Source organism: Salmo salar, chromosome ssa01 (assembly GCF_905237065.1).
Source record: "Salmo salar chromosome ssa01, Ssal_v3.1, whole genome shotgun sequence".
NCBI classification, from domain to species: domain Eukaryota; kingdom Metazoa; phylum Chordata; class Actinopteri; order Salmoniformes; family Salmonidae; genus Salmo; species Salmo salar.
The window spans coordinates 147915745-147934354 of record NC_059442.1 but is presented as its reverse complement, the minus strand read 5'-3'; the positions used below and the strand labels follow the sequence as shown (position 1 = coordinate 147934354).

General features: G+C 43.1%; 1 protein-coding gene across 3 annotated transcripts in view; it reads right to left on the bottom strand.

Annotated features, from left to right (window-relative positions):
• Positions 1-18610, bottom strand: part of erbin (erbb2 interacting protein) — a 150029-nt gene that overhangs the window by 43434 nt on the left and 87985 nt on the right. For all 3 annotated transcript variants that reach the window (XM_045691888.1, XM_045691890.1, XM_014137072.2), the window contains exons 5-11: positions 15067-15145; positions 13792-13881; positions 11849-11905; positions 7503-7566; positions 6937-7011; positions 5595-5739; positions 2854-2926 (exon numbers count right to left, since the gene is read on the bottom strand). In XM_045691888.1, the coding sequence (XP_045547844.1) occupies positions 2854-2926; positions 5595-5739; positions 6937-7011; positions 7503-7566; positions 11849-11905; positions 13792-13881; positions 15067-15145 (583 nt within the window). The remainder of the gene's footprint in view (positions 1-2853; positions 2927-5594; positions 5740-6936; positions 7012-7502; positions 7567-11848; positions 11906-13791; positions 13882-15066; positions 15146-18610) is intronic.

The following is an 18610-nucleotide window of genomic DNA, read 5'->3' as shown; positions in this document are numbered from 1 at the left end:
GCATCAGTTTAGCCTTTTAGATCATAATGAATACAATTATATGGACAAGGGAATCTGATCCTAGATGGGCACTCCTACTCTGAGATGCTTTGTGAATTCGGGCCCAGGCCTCTATTCACGTCATAAAAAATTCCAACATTAACTGAAATGGCTGGCCAAGGTCAGTTAGAATAGTTTTTATCAACTGCAGACAGGGCTCTAAAGTGTGACCATTTTGGTAGCATACGCTACTAAATATTTTTCTGTGCGCCCTTACATTATATTTTGGGAGCACCGTGCTCCTAGAAAAATAATCACCCAGATAATAATTGTTGTAATGAATAGGCTTCGTACCATTGATTTTAAGTGCCCTAAAGATAAAAGTGAGCGCAGATTTGTTACTGTCATGGTTGCACCATTACTACAGCGAAAACAGATTGTTTCTAGCACAAAACAGATAAAAATATACACGATATATACAAACATATGTGGACACCACTTCAAATTAGTAGATTCGGCTGTTTCAGCCACACCCGTTGCTGACAGGTGAATAAAATTGAGCACACAGCTATGAAATCTCCATAGACAAACATTGGCAGTAGAATGGCCTTACTGAAGAGCTCAGTGACTTTCAACGTGGCACCGTCATAGGATGAGTCTGTTCGTCAAATTTCTGCCCTGCTAGAGCTGCCCCGGTCAACTGTAAGTGCTATTATTGTGAAGTGAAAACGTCTAGGAGCAACAACAGCTCAGCCGTGAAGTGGTAGGCCACACAAGCTCACAGAACGGGACTGCCTTTTGTCCTCGGTTGCAACACTCACTACTGACTTCCAAATTGTCTCTGGAAGCAATGTCAGCACAAGAACTGTTCGTTGGGAGCTTAATGAAATGGGTTTCCATGGTTTCCAGACCAGCCACACACAAGCTTAAGATCACCATGCGCAATGCCAAGAGACGGCTGGAGGGATGTAAAGCTCATCGACATTGGGCTCTGGAGCAGTGGAAACGCGTTCTCTGGAGTGATGAATCACGCTTCACCATCTGGCAGTCTGACGGACGAATCTGGGTTTGGCGGATACGAGGAGAATGCTACCTGCCTGAATGCATAACGGCAATAGTAAAGTTTGGTGGAGGAGGAATAATTGTCTGGGGCTGTTTTTTATGGTTCGGGCTAATGCCCGACACAACAGTATACAATGACATTCTAGACAATTCTGTGCTTCCAACTTTGTGGCAACAGTTTGGGGAAGGCCCTTAACTGTTTCAGCATGACAATGCCCCCGTGCACAAAGTAAGGTCTTTACAGAAATGGTTTGTCGAGATCAATGTGGAAGAACTTGACTGGCCTGCATAGAGCTCTGACTTCAACCCCATCGAACAACTTTGGGATGAATTGGAACGCCGACTGCGAGCCAGGCCTAATCGCCCAACATCAGTGCCCGAACTAACTAATGCTCTTGTGGCTGAATGGAAGCAAGTCCCCGCAGTAATGTTGCAACATCTAGTGGAAGCCTTCCCAAAAGAGTGAAGGCTGACATAGCAGCAAAGGGGAGACCAACTCCATATTAATGTTCAGAATTTTGGAATAAGATGTTCGACGAGCAGGTGTCCACATACTTTTGGTCATGTAGTGTATATTTTTTTATTTGTGGGAATACTTGGATTTGGGAACCTATTTCCTAAATTAAATACATTTTCAGCTGATTTTACAGTCCTAATTATAGAATTGCTTTACTAAAAACTTTGGTAGCAAAACATAAAAAAAACACTTGCTGGACGGTTTTGTACCGCGGGTCGACTGTTGCCAATCTCTGCTCTAAAGCAACTGAGTAAAGAAAGGAATCTGAGTCCGCTTCTCAGAAGTCAAGACCAGGGACAAACAAGAGCGTAGGTAACCGATGACGATATTGGTCAAAATGTAAAGCAAATGTAATAAAATGCAAGATGATTAAATACATTTAATCAGTATGCTTCACAATCCTGGTTTGGGATAAAACCACAGTTCCTCTTGAAATCACATTCATAATCCTGCCCAGAAGCTTTTCCTAATCTGGGACCAGGAAATATAAATTAACATACAGGGTATTTGGCAATGTTTTGAAACAAAAAACAAAAAGAACTAAAATGGACCAGAAAGGAAAAATTATAAAAATTATAACTCTGTCAAATTTAAAACATAGATAAAGCATAAACCAAGTTGCCATTTTAAAACAGTCAATCGTGAAATGCTAGTTGGCTACCACACAAAATTTGTTGGTGGATTAAAATAAATTTGTCGCTCCATAGGAATGATCACGTCTATAGTGAGAGGTCAGAGGTCAAGTGTTAACCACCGCCTGTATTGACTGTGTTACCAGGGGCATAATCCATACTCCAATTCTGTTGCAAAACATTTCTTAAAAGGAACAAAATGGAACGGGGAGGGACCTACCCAAATGTTTCCAATAAAAACTTGTTTTAGTGGCAAAACTGTTTGGCTAATGATTACACCCCTGGCAGCAGCAGTCAACCACCAACAGCTGGCCTCCTCACCTGTCATAAATCGATGAGTGTTGGCCAAGCAGAATTAAACAGGGGCTTTAATCTGTCAATACGGTATTCGGAGGTTCCTCAGGTCAGGATTACCATTGTCTCCATTCACAATGGAGGAGCCAGGCTTAGATCACTCACCTATATAATTGGGACTAACGCCTCAATCACAACCATCAATCGTCTCATATCTGGCACGTTTGTAGAAACAGGTCAATTAATCAAACCTAGCCCTACATTGGTGTACTGTACTGCAGCATTCTGTGATATGTCTGGATGAGGATCAATGCAAACCAATCAGGGTGGGTTTAGTTGTTTAAAACCTATGGCTTAAATTGTACTCACCCGCCGACGGAGTCTGGCAGATACATGAGCTGGTTCTCATCCACTTTTAGGGCGGTTAGTTTCTTCAGGGAGCCTGGGGGGGAAGGAACAGGGAGAAAGAGGGGGAAAGAGGGGAGTATGAAAGAGAGAGAGAAGTCAGCGAGAGGGGTGTTATCTCAGCTGCATCACCTAAAGAGGAGATCCTTTACAGTTACGCAACAGATGAATTCATACCACCATCTGGTTTATGTAACTGGTTTATGACCATAGATTGGGGTCGAATAAATTGCAGAGTGACTCCAACTGTATGCAATGCTTTATCTTATTTGATGGGAAAGCAGAGCATGCCCTGTATCTCTTTTTTTCAGAGTGACACCAACATATCATACCAAGAGGCAGTGCTTACACTGCAGACATTTAGCTGTGCCGCTGCGCCATGACAAAATCATTGCGCCATGCAAATAAAATATGGAACATCAGAAAATATTTATAATGCAGGGCACTTTGAAGATGCTTGAACAGTCCACATTGACTTTTCCTCTGCAAACAAAACGAGTAATGAATAGAAAAGTCTGACAACGCCATAGTAGAATATCCAATTACCTAGTCGGCTTGTTGTGTGTTCTATGCAAGAGTAATATTCTATTCAAAGCGCACTCAAGTTACGAAAGCTATAGGGAGGGAATTACCAGAATCGAATACAGGGATACTCAACTCTTAACCTACGAGGTCCGGAGCCTGCTGGTTTTCTGTTCTACCTGACAATGAATTGCACACACCTGGTTTCCCAGGTCTAAATCAGTCTCTGATTAGAGGGGAACAATGAAAAAATCCTGTGGAACTGGCTTCAAGGTCCAAAATTGAGTTTGAGGGGAATATAGGCTGCAAAAATAGGCTACATTTATTTAGTAGACTCAAACTTACCAGCCGCACTGGTTTACACTTTATATGGCCTGCGTATGGTCTAATGAACGAAAGCCTGAATTCATGTAATAATGAACTGATAATGAACTGAATTATCGAAAACAAATAGGCCTACTTGCTTGCACTTTGTGCAGGCTGTGTATCCATCTACTGTGTTGTTGTCCTTCCAAACTGGGGATTTCACTTGTGCAGCACCTGATTCCACGAAGGTGTTGTAGCCTATTCCCTTATCATAAACGTTCTTTTTATTTCTCCGGTTAGGCCCACATTAGCCACTTTCGTGTGAGCTAGGCTATCCAGGTAAAGTAAACTTGGCAACAAGTCGTATTCTCACGTGGGGAGGGGGAACATAATCTCTACGTGTGTACAAATTAGAACGTTTTAGCACCACACAAATAAGGGACAGTTCCCGACTCCACACACTCTCAATGCGTAGCTGGCTGGTAGCCTTATGTCTGCCTAGCCACTCACAGAATAGAATTCACAACACAATGTAACACAATATACTCCTGGGTTGTTTTAGAAGTGGAGGAGAGATTGACTTCATCAATACTTGTTTTTGTAAGAAGTGTTGGCAGGCTGAATGCACCAAGGTTTCTGTTTATACTACTAGCACACAGCTCAGACACCCATTCAAACCCCACATGACATGCCACCAGAGGTCTCCTCACAGTCCCCAAGTCAAAAACAGACTATGGGAGGCGCACAGTACTACATAGAGCCATGGTTATATGGAACTCTATTCCATATCAGACAAAATTATGCAGCGTTGAAGCTGAACACAGTGGCCTCCATCATTGAAACCAAGATTGAAATCTTTGGCCTGAATGACAAGCGTCACGCCTGGAGGAAACCTGGCACCATCCCTACGTTGAAGCATGGTGGTGGCAGCATCATGCTGTGGGGATGTTTTTTAGCATCAGGCACTGGGAGACTAGTCAGGATCGAGGGAAAGATGAACGGAGCAAAGTACAGAGAGATCCTTGATGAAAATCTGCTCCAGAGCGCTCAGGACCTCAGACTGGGGCGAAGGTTCGTCTTCCAACAGACCCTTAGCACACAGCCAAGGCAACGCAGGAGTGGCTTCGGGACAAGTCATTGACTGTCCTTGAGTGGCCAATCCAGAGCCAGGACTTGAACCCGATTGCACATCTCTGGAGAGACCTGAAAATAGCTATGCAGCGACGCTCCCCATCCAACCTGACAGAGCTTGAGTGGATCTGCTGAGAAGGATGGGAGAAACTCCCCAAATACAGGTGTGCCAAGCTTGTAGCGTCATACCCAAGAAGACCCGAGGCTGTAATCGCTGCCAACAATGTACTTAGTTAAGGGTCTGAATACTTATGTAAATGTGATATTTCAGTTTTTATTTGTAATTAATTTGCAAAAATGTCTAAAAACCATTATGGGATATTGTGTGTAGATTGATGAGAAAAACAGTATTTATTCAATTTTAAAATAAAACTGTAGCGTAACAACATTTTGAAAAAGTAATGGCCTCTGCATAATTTTCGAATGCACAATATATTTGAGCCATTCATTCCAGAAGGAAATTATATTACAGACAGTATATTTCTCTTCACTTCAGAATAACAACCAAGCTGTTCCTTAGACACACAATGGCTGGCACGACGATGCAGTGGCACTATGTCTGGTCACTGGGCTACGTCAAACAGACTTTATTATGGGGTAAAGAGATGGGCACTTAGTGTGTTTGTTTGTGCATGCATATTTGTGTCAGTCTCTGTGTGTGTGTGTGTCTGTGTGAGTGTCTGTATTTGTGCCAGTCTGTGTGTGTGTGTGTGTGTGTGTGCGTGCGTGTGTATGTAGCTGCTCACCTATGGATCCGGGCAGCTGTGTGAGTGCATTGTTAGAGAGCAGTAGGTCCTGCAGGCTCTCACAGCCACAAATCTGCTCGTCCACCATCTCCAGGTTGTTCTTGGAGACGTCAAGGTAGGACAGCTGCTTCAGAGCGCCTAGCATCTGGAGATCACACACAGGTATGAATACAAACACGCAGGGGCACAGACACGTGCACACACACACAGAAACCTTTATTAAATTACGTTCCATTGAGATTGTAATGTCTTTTGTGTCTTTTTCCTTTCTAGATATTGTTTACCGTTTTTGACAAATCTCTCAAAGGTTCCCTTGAAAGTACAAATGGGGTGATATTAGTACTAGGCTATATATAGGGCACTGATCTCTACTGAAATGAGAAACGGGGAGGTTTGAGGCTGACAGGGCTAATTAAACTTGGAATTACATCGAGGGGTTAAAACAGCCACAGGAATACCCCTGGCCTGACCAATCTGAACACAGGAACCCGAAAGCCTGCAATCCCCCCCCCCCCCCCCACACACACACTTTCACTGAAATGAACAAAAGATAAAAGGAAAGGGAAAGAATGGGTTGGCTGACTTGGTTTCACTATAATAAACACTAGCGCAGTGAAATGCTCTGTACATGTCACCGTTCTTAGGCATTGTTTATTTAAAAACATTTTTTTTTATAATGTTCTGCATTGAGGCCAGGTAGAATTCAGTAATCTTAACAGAGGAATAGCCTATAATTGCGGGGTTGGTGGTGGTGCTGTCAAAATGCTAGCGGCGCGCTAATGCTTTAATTATGACCTATTTACCAAACAAGCTCGACATATCCATGAGAAAGAAAGAGAGGGACAGAGGGGGAAAGAGAGAAACAGAGAGAGAGCGAGCGAGCTTATGCAACAGAAGGTGTGCTGACAACAAACCATAACAAAACACAATCGTTTGAATTATCACTGAATGACATTGAACCAACAGATTAATTGGTCTGTGGCTTTGTCATTCGTGACATGAATCTTATTACGATGGGCATGCAGCAAAACTACCCAGAGTGCAACAGAGGCATTATTACAACTTCATAACATTGCCATTGCATTATCGCCATCGTTCAGGCCTATAATAATATACTACTATGTTAGCTTGAACAAAGCAATGTTGATCAAAACAGTTTATTTTACCTTAATTTTACCAGGCAGGTTAATTATGAACAAATTCTTATTTATAATGACAGCTCTGGGGAATGACTCATCACCATACTGTAGGTAGGAGAAGACAGGACAGACACTATGAAAGCCGAGGCACTGTACAGGAAGACTAAGTCTATGGGGAGTTGAATGGCAGTTCATCATTTTACCCCTGGTAGGAATGTCAGTCTGTTTCCATCCATCCACAACTCTTTGATTCCAGTGAGCTGCTCCAATACCTCAGGCTGGAAAAAAGAGAGAGAGAAAGAGAGAGGGAGAGCGACACAGAGAGCGACACAGAGAGCGAGACAGCGAGAGGGAGAGAGAACGAGACAGAGAGACAGCGAGAGAGCCAGACAGCAAGAGAGAGACAGCGAGAGAGAGAGAGACACACACATAGAGAGACGGTAAGGGAGAGAAATGTTAGATCAATTAATTTACAACCATACAGGAATAAGTGTGCATATTAGCCCTACTATTAGCCATACAGTCTCTCAGACACTTTAAAGGGATGCAAATAATTTGTCTGAAGCGACCTCTTCTTGACTCACTTCCCTCCTCCACACAGGTCTGAGAGAAGCAGACGGGTTACCACGTAGGACCTGTCTCCGTATTGCTGTCACCTGTCTTCTATCTCCAGATCAGTGAACGAAGATGGGGAGATGGAGATGAAGACACTGACTTCAGAGTACTGAGGTTCAGGCTTGGGAGGACAGAAAGACAGACAGACACTCACCACTTCAGTGAACTCGTTACTCCCTAAGTCCAATCTCTCCAGCTGGGTGAGCTTGTGCATGCTTCTGCAGAGGGAAAGGGAAAGAGAGAGAGAAAGAGATTGATGTTGAGCAAAGGAGCTGGGAATACAAGGAGTCAACCACAACAGCAGCATTTGCGTGCTCATTCATTCATTCATTCATTCGTGTGTGTGTGTGCGTGTGTGTGTGTGTGTGTGTGTTGTGTGTGTAGTGTGTGTAGTGTGTGTGTGCAGTGTCCCTGTAGTCTAGTTTCTTAAAACACTGCTTTATGTGGTATATCATCCATGGCCTGTTATAGCAGTCTCCAGCCCAGGCTTCACTCTCACACATTTAAGGCAGATTTCGTCACAGCAAAAAGCAGCATAACATTTCACACAGATACTCAGACGGTTATGTTACACCAGGGGGGCATGAAGAATTTAACGACATGGCAAAGACGTTTGTTCAGGGTTGGGATGTGGAATTGGAGACAAATGGGAGTGGAGTTGCTGGGCAGGAGATAGAATGATGGTCAAAGATGAAGTCTAAAAAATAAAGTCAAAATAAAAAATAATAAAAAGTTTGAATGACACTGAGGGGCAGTGTTTTTACAGCTAATGCCGGTTTGCCTGAGGCTGATGCCTTGCAGGTATTTGTACACATGCATATACACACACTCTCATTCAAATACACACATATACACACATATGTAAATAGTGCCAGACATGCACACAAACATATACAGTTGACCTTGCTGTTATGGTTTTAGTTGTCCTTGATGTCCTTTTTTAATTTGTTTTAATTGTTGTTTTCTGTTTTCTTTTGTCTCTTGAGTTCATTTTCTTGGTTGTTGGTGCATTGGGGGGGGTTCTTCGGGGTGGAGAATGGAATACATTTTATTGTATTTATTTTTTCTTGGGAGGGGGTGACTGTGGGTGGTGTCTCGGATGGTTGAGGGACAGCTATGGGGAACGTCCCTGTTTTTTTTGGCCTTGTGGGAGATCTGTCGACGTGCCCTTGAGCAGGGCATTGACCCTGGATGCTTCTGTGTGTCGCTCTGAATGGGAGTCTGTTGGATGACTGGGGTGGTGTAGTTGTTGAGTGGCTTCACTGCAAGTATATTGTATGTTTTGGATATTCAATAAGGAAAAAAAAGGGGAAAAAAGACTTTTGTTGAAATAAGGATGGATGTGATGTTGGTCTAACACTTTCCTCCATATCCAGGCTTGCTTTGAGTTTCAATGATTTCTAACAAATTGGCAGCAATAGATTTTCAGATTTCTCTTTGGGTCTGGGGGAATTAATATGCATTTATATTTACTAAATAAACTAAAGTAAATATATATATTTTTTAAGTAACAATAAAATTACACAACAATAACGAGGCCATATACAGGGGGTACCGGTACTGAGTAAATATGCGGGGGTACAGGTTAGTCAAGGTAATCTGTACATGTAGGTAGGGGTAAAGTGACTATGCATAGATAATAAACAGCGAGCAGCAGCAATGTAAATGTACATGTAGATAGGGGGTAGAAGCTGTTAAGGAGCCTTTTGGACCTAGACTTGGCACACTGGTCCTGCTTGTCATGCGGTAGCAGAGAGAACCGTCTATAACTTGAGTCATTGCCAATATTTTGGGCCTTCCTCTGACACCGCCTAGTATATAGGTCCTGGATGGCAGGAAGCTTGGCCCCAGTGTTGTATTGGGCTGTACGCACTACCCTCTGTTGCGGTCGGATGCCTAGCAGTTGCCATACCAGGCGGTGATGCAACCGGTTAGGATGCTCTCGGTGGTGCAGCTGTAGAATTTTTTGAGGATTTGGGGAACCATGACAACTCATTTCAGTCTCCTCAGGGGGAAAAGGCACGACATTCTTGATGTGTTTGGACCATGATAGTTTGTTGGTGATGTGGACACCAAGGAACTTGAAACTCTCGACCCACTCCGCTTCAGCCCCGTCAATGTCAACGGGGGTCGGTTCGGCCCTCCTTTTCCTGTAGTCCACGATCATCTCTTTTGTCTTGCTCACATTGAGGGAGAGGTTGTTGTCCTGGCACCACACTGCCCGATCGCTGACCTCCGCCCTATAGGCTGTCTCATCGTTGTCATTGATCAGGCCTACCATTGTTGTGTCGTAAGCAAACTTAATGATGGTGTTGGAGTCGTGCTTGGCCACACAGTTGTCAATTGTAGTTGACAATGACATGTAAGGATAAAAAGGGATATTCTGTCAATGGTCTAAGGATGTGTACACTCAAACCATCACCACAAGAGTAAACAACTAGATTCCCCTCTCCTCTGATGGCCCAGATGCCTACAGCGATGACTCAGAGATGACCTTTCATCTACCCATTAACGCTCTCGCGCGCGCGCGCACACACACACACACTAAAGTGCACACTGGATGGGGAGAGCTTAGAGGCCACGAGAGGAAGAACCAGGGGACTCCAGGAGCATAATACAATGCATTAGTCCCTGTCCCACTCTGTGGCACTAATCTGAGTGTCCTTATACAAGTGCACACTCCTGTGAAGTACTCATTCAGGGCTTTGGTACACAATACCATTGGTGATATAATACTGACGGGTGATATAATACTGATGGGTGATATAACAACCGTGAGGTCAGCCATTATATCAGAGATCATTTCAACATTTATCACTTCGCTGACATGCTGTGTAGACCCACAGATATAGGAGAGCTGGATGCTATATGATGATTACAACATGAATTACCATTACATAAAACAAAACATAATAATACATATATGTGTTACTTAGACAAACAACAAAGTCTAAACACAACCTATAACATCAGATGAAGTGTGTTAGGCTAATTATTTAATATGACAGCTACTACTAGGGGAAATAAAAGATAGATAAATAGAAGAAAAGAATGGCGAAGGGCTTGATTATATTTGGGAACAGATCAGCTAAGTTATTTCTCAGTGGGGATGAACCTGTAGGCTGATTTCCAAATGGCACACTTTTCCCCTTATAGTGCACTACTTCTGACCACACGGCCCATAGGGTTCCGGTCAAAAGTACTTCACTATATAGACAATTGGTTGCAATTTGGGACGCGGCCCGAGTCCTCAAGACTCCCAGTCAAACCAAACACTGCTCGGTACTGGGGGTTAACAGTAATGCTCTTCCCCCTGTGGAGGCTGTTTCGTCTTCGCTGCTTCTCAAAACATCACCCTTTAATCCATACCATGTATACCTTTCCGTCTGTACAACCAAACTGTACAACGAGGCGGTTTCACGGCAACCTCTAGGGTTGCCGTCATAATAAATGTTGGGTTGGATATAAAAACACAGCAGTATTTTCGGACGTTGATAGCACGCTGAGCGTCCGCCAGCATCGGAAAATTCCTGCCCTGTGATTGGCAGGCTAGGAGGAGTGCCAGGCTCCATTTCAAAGCTGCTTTCAGAGACACTCGAGTCGGTACAGAGTGCTCGGTACTGGGGTCTGTACAGAGTGCCAAAGAAATTAGTGAGGAACGCGTGACGGTGCTGTCGCCAAAAAGTGTCTGGGTTAGGATGAGTGTTGTTATGAGGGGTGTGTGTGTGTGGGTGCGTGTGTGAGGGTGCGTACGGGCAGTTGTGTGTGTTTGCGCTTACAATTTGTGTGTGTTTGTGTTTATTTACATCCCTGGGATGCTTGCGTCTCTCTGGCATCCATCCTGGCCATTAGGCCTTCTGTTTGTCAGAGCACCAGGTCCTAACAGGCCTGGCTGCTGTCTCATAGACACACAGAGCATAGAGGACCAGCCAGCTAGGGGACAACAGAAGAAATGGACCTAGATAGGTGGGTGTCAATTAGACACAGAAAGATCAAGAGAAGAGAGACAGAGGGTAAAGAAAGTGAGAGGGGAAATGAGACAAAGAGAGCAGAGGGGAAGAGCGAAGGGGACAGAGAGAGACAACGAGAAAGAGCATGACAGAAAGAGATGAGACTCCAAAACCACCTGCAGCGCTCAGGATCCCCTTCATAATTAATGAATTCTTTGGGCAGTGAGCACACATACACACAGAGGTAGGTAGGTAGTGGAGGCTTTCAAAAGGCGAAACGGAACATGAGCTACAGTCTGAGTACTCTGGATTATAAAACCTGTAACAGCTCGCAACAGAGGTAGCACTCTTATATAACACGGTGGAATTCAATGCCACAGAGAAACACGGTGAGAGAGAAACAAACCGAGAAAGCAAGAGCGCCTAGGGAAGAGAGAGAGACATGGTCGCTCACAAAAAGCCACCCCTTGTTTGTCTGGGGACTGAGAGCTGTGAGGTCTGTAAGGGCTTTGATGTGGGGAAAACAACACGTGAAACAGAGACAACTTACTTTGGCAACATCTTTAACTGGTTCTCCCTCAGCTCCAGGATCTGCAGTTTAGTCAACCTGAGGGAGAGGGAGAGAGAGGGAGAGGAAGGGGAGGAGAGAGAGAATGAGAGAGAGAGAGAGAGAGAGAGAGAGAGAGAGACAGAGACAGACAGAGAGAGAGAGAATATAAGTCAATGACATAACACTCAATGTTGATACTCAGCCTTCAGGGATAGTGTCATTTTACTGGGTGGTTTTGACACAAAACAAAAGGTTTTCCTGGGGCCGGATCACTGGGGTCTGGCCAATGATGAGAGCCCTACAGATATGTTTTTCTAGATTCCACACAACTAGTTTGAAACCCAGCCGTGATTCAGCCATAACGTGGGGAAATTGAGCCCCAAAAAAGCTACATAGCGTCAGTAGCATGGTTTCCTGCCAGATGATTTATGTATACGCACTCTACCATATAAATACTATGGTTTAAATAAAGTTGTGACCTTTACCACGAGAGAGAACCATCATATGATAAAAAGTGAGTCTATAGAGACAGGGGAGATGTAATGGAGTGTGTGGGAGTCAGGGCCTAAAACTAACTTTGTCTACCAGCCACTGTGGCAGGCACATTCAAAAAATCTACCAGCCACTCAGATATTTTACCAGACCAAATATTTTTTCTGCATTAATTACAGCAAAAAACACAAAACAAAACAGATGAGCATGCTTAGTAATGTTTCCAAAACAAGGAATGCAATACTAGTAAGAAGTAATGTGGTATATTGCTCAATTTAATATTTTGTGACCTGAGTCTAACCAAAATATCACAGATGGGACAAAAATGTTCAGCTGCCCCTTTAAGGTTACCGTGGTAACTGGGCCACTAAAGTCTTCATGTGTGGCTGTGAGAATCTGACAAGTAGAGGCCGATGAGGTCTTGCTCTTCGGCAATAGTGGAAGCAAACTCAAGCATTGAAAAACAACCTAACTTGTGAACAAAACAATCCAAATATATAGAGAAACACCAGGATAAAGTCTTACATTAGTAGTTAGACAATTTTATGCCTGTGCGCATTGCTTCTAAAAACAAATCTTTCAGCATTCGGTCACAGTGCGCACTGTGCCCCAGCCAGGCTGTGTTGCTGCGCAAGGTGGGATGACGTTATGATTCATATTTCTTTGTGCATTACGAGATATGAAACAAAACGGCAGAAATACTTTGAAAACACCTACTGCAGCATTTATTTGGCTATAAAGCACAACTCGCACGTGTGTCTATACTTGACGTTTGACTATTTTAATAAATGCTGGCACTATAGAGCCCTGAGTGTGACCACCTGCCAATGTGGCTTCTGAATTAGATATACATTCTTACCAGCCATTGCCAAAATCTACCTGCATTTACTGGGTGTTCATTTTAGGCCCTGGTGGGAGTTGAAGCAATTGGGGGGAAAAAAATTGTTGTAGCAGTTGATTTTATCTCAAACTTTCACTTCACACTGCATTCACACACTGGTTCCTTTGACTTATAATGTCACACTGCAACGTCACGCACACACGAACACACACTCTCCTGACTTCAGGCTTTTCCCAGTTTAAAGCATTTCCATGGGGAGGTTAAGCTCCCCTGACTCTGAAGATGAGATAAGGAAGATGAGATTCATGCCTGACATTCCAACATCACTGTAAGACTTCCTGTCTCGAGGAAATTGCCTACAGTACCTCATCATGCTATTCTTACTGACCGAGGAGATATCATTATACCCCGTGCCCACATTTTTAATACCTGCCTGCTTCCTTGCATGTACAAATAGGCCAACAAATACAGAGTATTTGTTTTGATGTTAGCTCTATGAGAGTTTTGGCCTGGGTAATGGTGGTTGTGCAAAATATGTGTATACGAATATTTATTTGTATTCATATTTCATATATATGAATTGTGTTTGATTGATTGTCTGACATCTTACCTGCCAAAGCTGGCTGGTAGGAACTCGAGGAAGGCATCATTCAGGTAGAGCTGTGTCAGGCTGAGGAGCTGAGTGAAACCCTCCGGGAGCCTGCAGGGGAGACAGAAGCAACATGGTCAGATTACTAGCCTCATCACTAACACCATCAAGGAGACAGACAAAAAAATCTATACTGAAGCAATAGGTGTTATTAAAAGTCTAACTAACGTAGCAGGCGTAAAATAAACACCCGAGCGGCGATTCTTTCTGGTCCTGAAGAGAAAAAATAAAACTGGTCAGGGGAAGGTTCTCTTCTGCACTTTCAAACCAATCCATAAATGTGGAGGAGTTAAGATTGGGTGTCGCCTTGTTAACGTCCAAAAGCGAGAGTAACGTCACAGGCTATTTCCATTTCCCATGAAAACCAGTTGCATCGGTTTATTACCTTGCCAGCTGAGGGTGTTAAATGCCCAATGCAGCCGTTTTTATATCAATATCAAATCATTTATGGGGAACATTAAGTACCTTACTGTGATTATTGTAAATGAAAATGGTCAAAAAGACACAACAATAGCTTCTTAGGAGAGAGAAAACTGAAAGCTAGCTGTTATTGGCAGAGAGGTTTGGAACTCTCTTTCTTATTGGTCTATTAATGAATTAATGTCGCCAGGCAGGCCAAAAAGGCATCCCGCCAAAACAGGCTGAAATTTAAAGTTGTCTTTTCAAACAGTTCTTACACTAAAAGGGCATTATCATAATTTTCAACATTTCACAGTATTATTCCAACCTCAGTGTGGAAATATATATAAAACACAGGCAAATCATGTTTTTGACCGCACTGGGCCTTTAAGTTTAGCATCGTAAAAAGAGAGGAATTATGGTATCAATTCTAGGCTAAATATGGCACAGGAGCCAAGCAAAAACTACTGCGTGTCCAAGACAATTTTCCCTTTGGGAACAATAGCGTTAATCTGATCTTTGTAATGAAAAGAAAGTGAATGTCTGCCAACTGTTTATAGTTCTCAAGCATTATCCTTGTTCGATACATCTTGGTTTGAATATGATCTTTACTCATTGTCAGTGGTATCAACAGCTCAAATTAAAATCCTATTTGGCAAGAGCGATTAGAGAGAAAACATTTACGTAAGATTGCCGCATAGATCCGTGAGAACAATATAATCACCATTTAGTGAATGGGCTAGCCGTAGGGGTTTAACATACCAAGGCAGAGTCGTACCCTATGCACGTGTAGGTAAATATACAGGTGTGACTTCAAATAACTTGTAGCAAACTTACTTGGAGATGGGATTCACACTTGCTTCAACAATAGCCAGGACTTTGCAGTTCTTGATATTTTCCGGAAACTCCTGGATACCTAGAACATAAACCAGATGTACAATTACAGCATGTCAACATATAAGCCATTTAATTATTTAAACATGTGTTACCATTCCTGGGGAATATGCCACAAAGCAAGATGAAACATCTTCATATCTCCTAGATCAAAGATTGACTCTAAATTGTATAACTTACTTGATATTTTCCATATCCCACATTCAACCCCAGCTTTCTTATTAAACTGGATGATCTATGGCTTCTACAGTAGCATATATATGAAGGTACGTAATTAGGCCTAATGTTTATCAAAAGGTACTTGGCTAACATATAGATCTTGTTTTATTATATACTGATTAGAACCAACATGTAATGCGTTGACACAAAGAACATACAGATCTGTTGTCACAAAAAGAGCCGTGTTGAATAGACCAAACTGCAGCGGGAATATGGATGCTCATGTTTTAATTCAAAAAAAGGAGTAACGCATCCACTGGAAAACAATATACACGACAGGAACAGTTTTGCAGGCACACAACACGCAGTGCAAAAACAACTACCCACGAAAACCAAACAAACACACACCTACTTATGGGACTCCCAATCAGAGGCAACTAGAAACACCTGCCTCCAATTGAGAGTCCAGCACCCAAAACTACACATAGAAAAACAAACCTAGAACCTATACCAAACTAATACACCCACTACACCACACACAAAACCCCATAATACAAAACAAATATACCTCTGCCACGTCCTGACCAAATATAATAGAAATAATACCTAAATATTGGTCAGGACGTGACATCTGTACTGTATAATTGACCAATAATTTGGCCTACAATTTCAAAGATTGTCCCCAATCGTTGTAAAGCAGGATGATTCAATAAGTGGTGGGCAGAGGATCAAAAAGTAAGAAAACAAAAGGATGATGTGACAAGAAAATGACAAATAATATGAAAAGGGGATAATGAGAGCTTGTCCGAGAGCTTTTCTACAGCAGGAGAGCTCTGTGAACATATACAGTGCATTCGGAAAGTATTCAGACCCCTTCACGTTTTAAAAATTTCGTTACATTACAGCCTTATTCTTAAATGGATGTAATCGTTTTTTTCCCTCATCAATCTACACACCATCCACCATAATGACAAAGCAAAAACAGGTTTTAGACATATTTGAAAATATTTGAAAATAAAAAAACGTAAAAATCAAATGTACATAAGTATTCAGACCCTTTACTCAGTACTTTATTGAAGCACCTTTGGCAGCGATTACAGCCTCGAGTCTTCTTGTGTATGACGCTACAAGCTTGGCACACCTGTATTTTGGAAGTTTCTCCCATTCTTCTCTGCAGATCCTCTCAAGCTCTGTCAGGTTGGATCGGGAGCATCGCTGCACAGCTATTTTTAGGTCTCTCCAGAGATGTTTGATTGGGTTCAAGTCAGGGCTCTGGCTAGGCCACTCAAGGACATTCAGAGACTTGTCCCGAAACCACTCCTGTTGGAAGGTGAACCTTCGCCCCAGTCTAATATCTAGAGCACTCTGGAGTAGGTTTTCATTAAGGATCTCTCTGTACTTTGCTCCATTCGTCTTTCCCTTGATACTGACAAGTCTCCCTGTCCCTGCCTCTGAAAAACATCCCCACAGCATGATGCTGCCACCACCATGCTTCACTGTAGGGATGGTGCTGGCCAGGTCATGAGTGGTGCCAGGTTTCCTCCAGATGTGACGCTTGGCATTCAGGCCAAAGAGTTCAATCTTGGTTTCATCAGACCAGAGAATCTTGTGTCTCATGGTCTGAGAGTCCTTCAGGTGCCTTTTAGCAAACTCCAAGCAGGCTGTCATGTGCCTGTTACTGAGGAGTGGCTTCCGTCTGGGCGCTCTACCATAAAGGCCTGATTGGTGGAGTGCTGCAGAGATGGTTGTCCTTCTAGTAGGTACTCCCATTTCCACAGAGGAACTCTGGAGCTCTGTCAGAGTGACCATCGGGTTCTTGGTCACCTCCCTGACCAAGGCCCTTCTCCCCCGATTGCTCAGTTTGGCCAGGCGGCCAGCTCTAGGAAGAGTCTTGGTGGTTCCAAACTTCTTCCATTTAAGAATGGAGGCCACTGTGTTCTTGAGGACCTTCAATGCTGCAGAAATGTTTTGGTATCCTTCCCCAGATCTGTGCCTTGACACAATCGAGTCTCGGAGCTCTACGGACAATTCTTTCGACCTCATGGCTTGGTTTTTGCTCTGACTTAGGTCAGTTAGGATCACCACTTCATTTTAAGAATGTCAAATGTCAGAATAATAGTAGAGAGAATTATTTATTTCAGCTTTTATTTCTTTCATCACATTCCCAGTGGGTCAGAAGTTTACATACACTCAATTAGTATTTGGTAGCATTGCCTTTAAATTGTTTAACTTGGGTCAAACGTTTCGGGTAGCCTTCCACAAGCTTCCCACAATAAGTTGGGTGAATTTTGGCCCATTCATCCTGACAGAGCTGGTGTAACTGAGTCAGGTTTGTAGGCATCCTTGCTCGCACACGCTTTTTCAGTTCTGCCCAAAAACATTCTATAGGATTGAGGTCAGGGCTTTGTGATGGCCACTCCAATACCTTGACTTTGTTGTCCTTAAGCCATTTTGCTACAACTTTGGAAGTATGCTTGGGTCATTGTCCATTTGGAAGACCCATTTGCGACCAATCTTTAACTTCCTGACTGATGTCTTGAGATGTTGCTTCAATATATCCACATCATTTTCCTACCTCATGATGCCATCCATTTTGTGAAGTGCACCAGTCCCTCCTGCAGCAAAGCACCCCCACAACATGATGCTGCAACCCCCGTGCTTCACGATTGAGATGGTGTTCTTTGGCTTGCAAGCTTCCCCCTTTTTCCTCCAAACATAACAATGGTCATTATGGCCAAACAGTTCTATTTTTGTTTCATCAGACCAGAGGACATTTCTCCAAAAAGTACGATCTTTGTCTCCATGTGCAGTTGCAAACCGTAGTCTGGCTTTTTATGGTGGTTTTGGAGCAGTGGCTTCTTCCTTCGGTCTTTCAGGTTATGTCGATATGGGACTCGTTTTACTGTGGATATAGATACTTTGTACCTGTTTCCTCCAGCATCTTCACAAGGTCCTTTGCTGTTGTTCTGGGATTGATTTTCACTTTTCGCACCAAAGTTCGTTCATCTCTAGGAGACAGAACGTGTCTCCTTCCTGAGCTGTATGATGGCTGCGTGGTCCCATGGTGTTTATACTTGCGTACTATTGTTTGTACAGATGAACGTGGTACCTTCAGGCATTTGGAAATTGCTCCCAACGATGAACCAGACTTGTGGAGGTCTACAATTTGTTTTCTGAGGTCTTGGCTGATTTGTTTTGATTTTCCAATGATGTCAAGCAAAGAGGCACTGAGTTTGAAATTAGGCCTTGAAATACATCCACAAGTACTTCACAATTGACTGAAATTATGTCAATTAGCCTTTCAGAAGCTTCTAAAGCCATGACATCA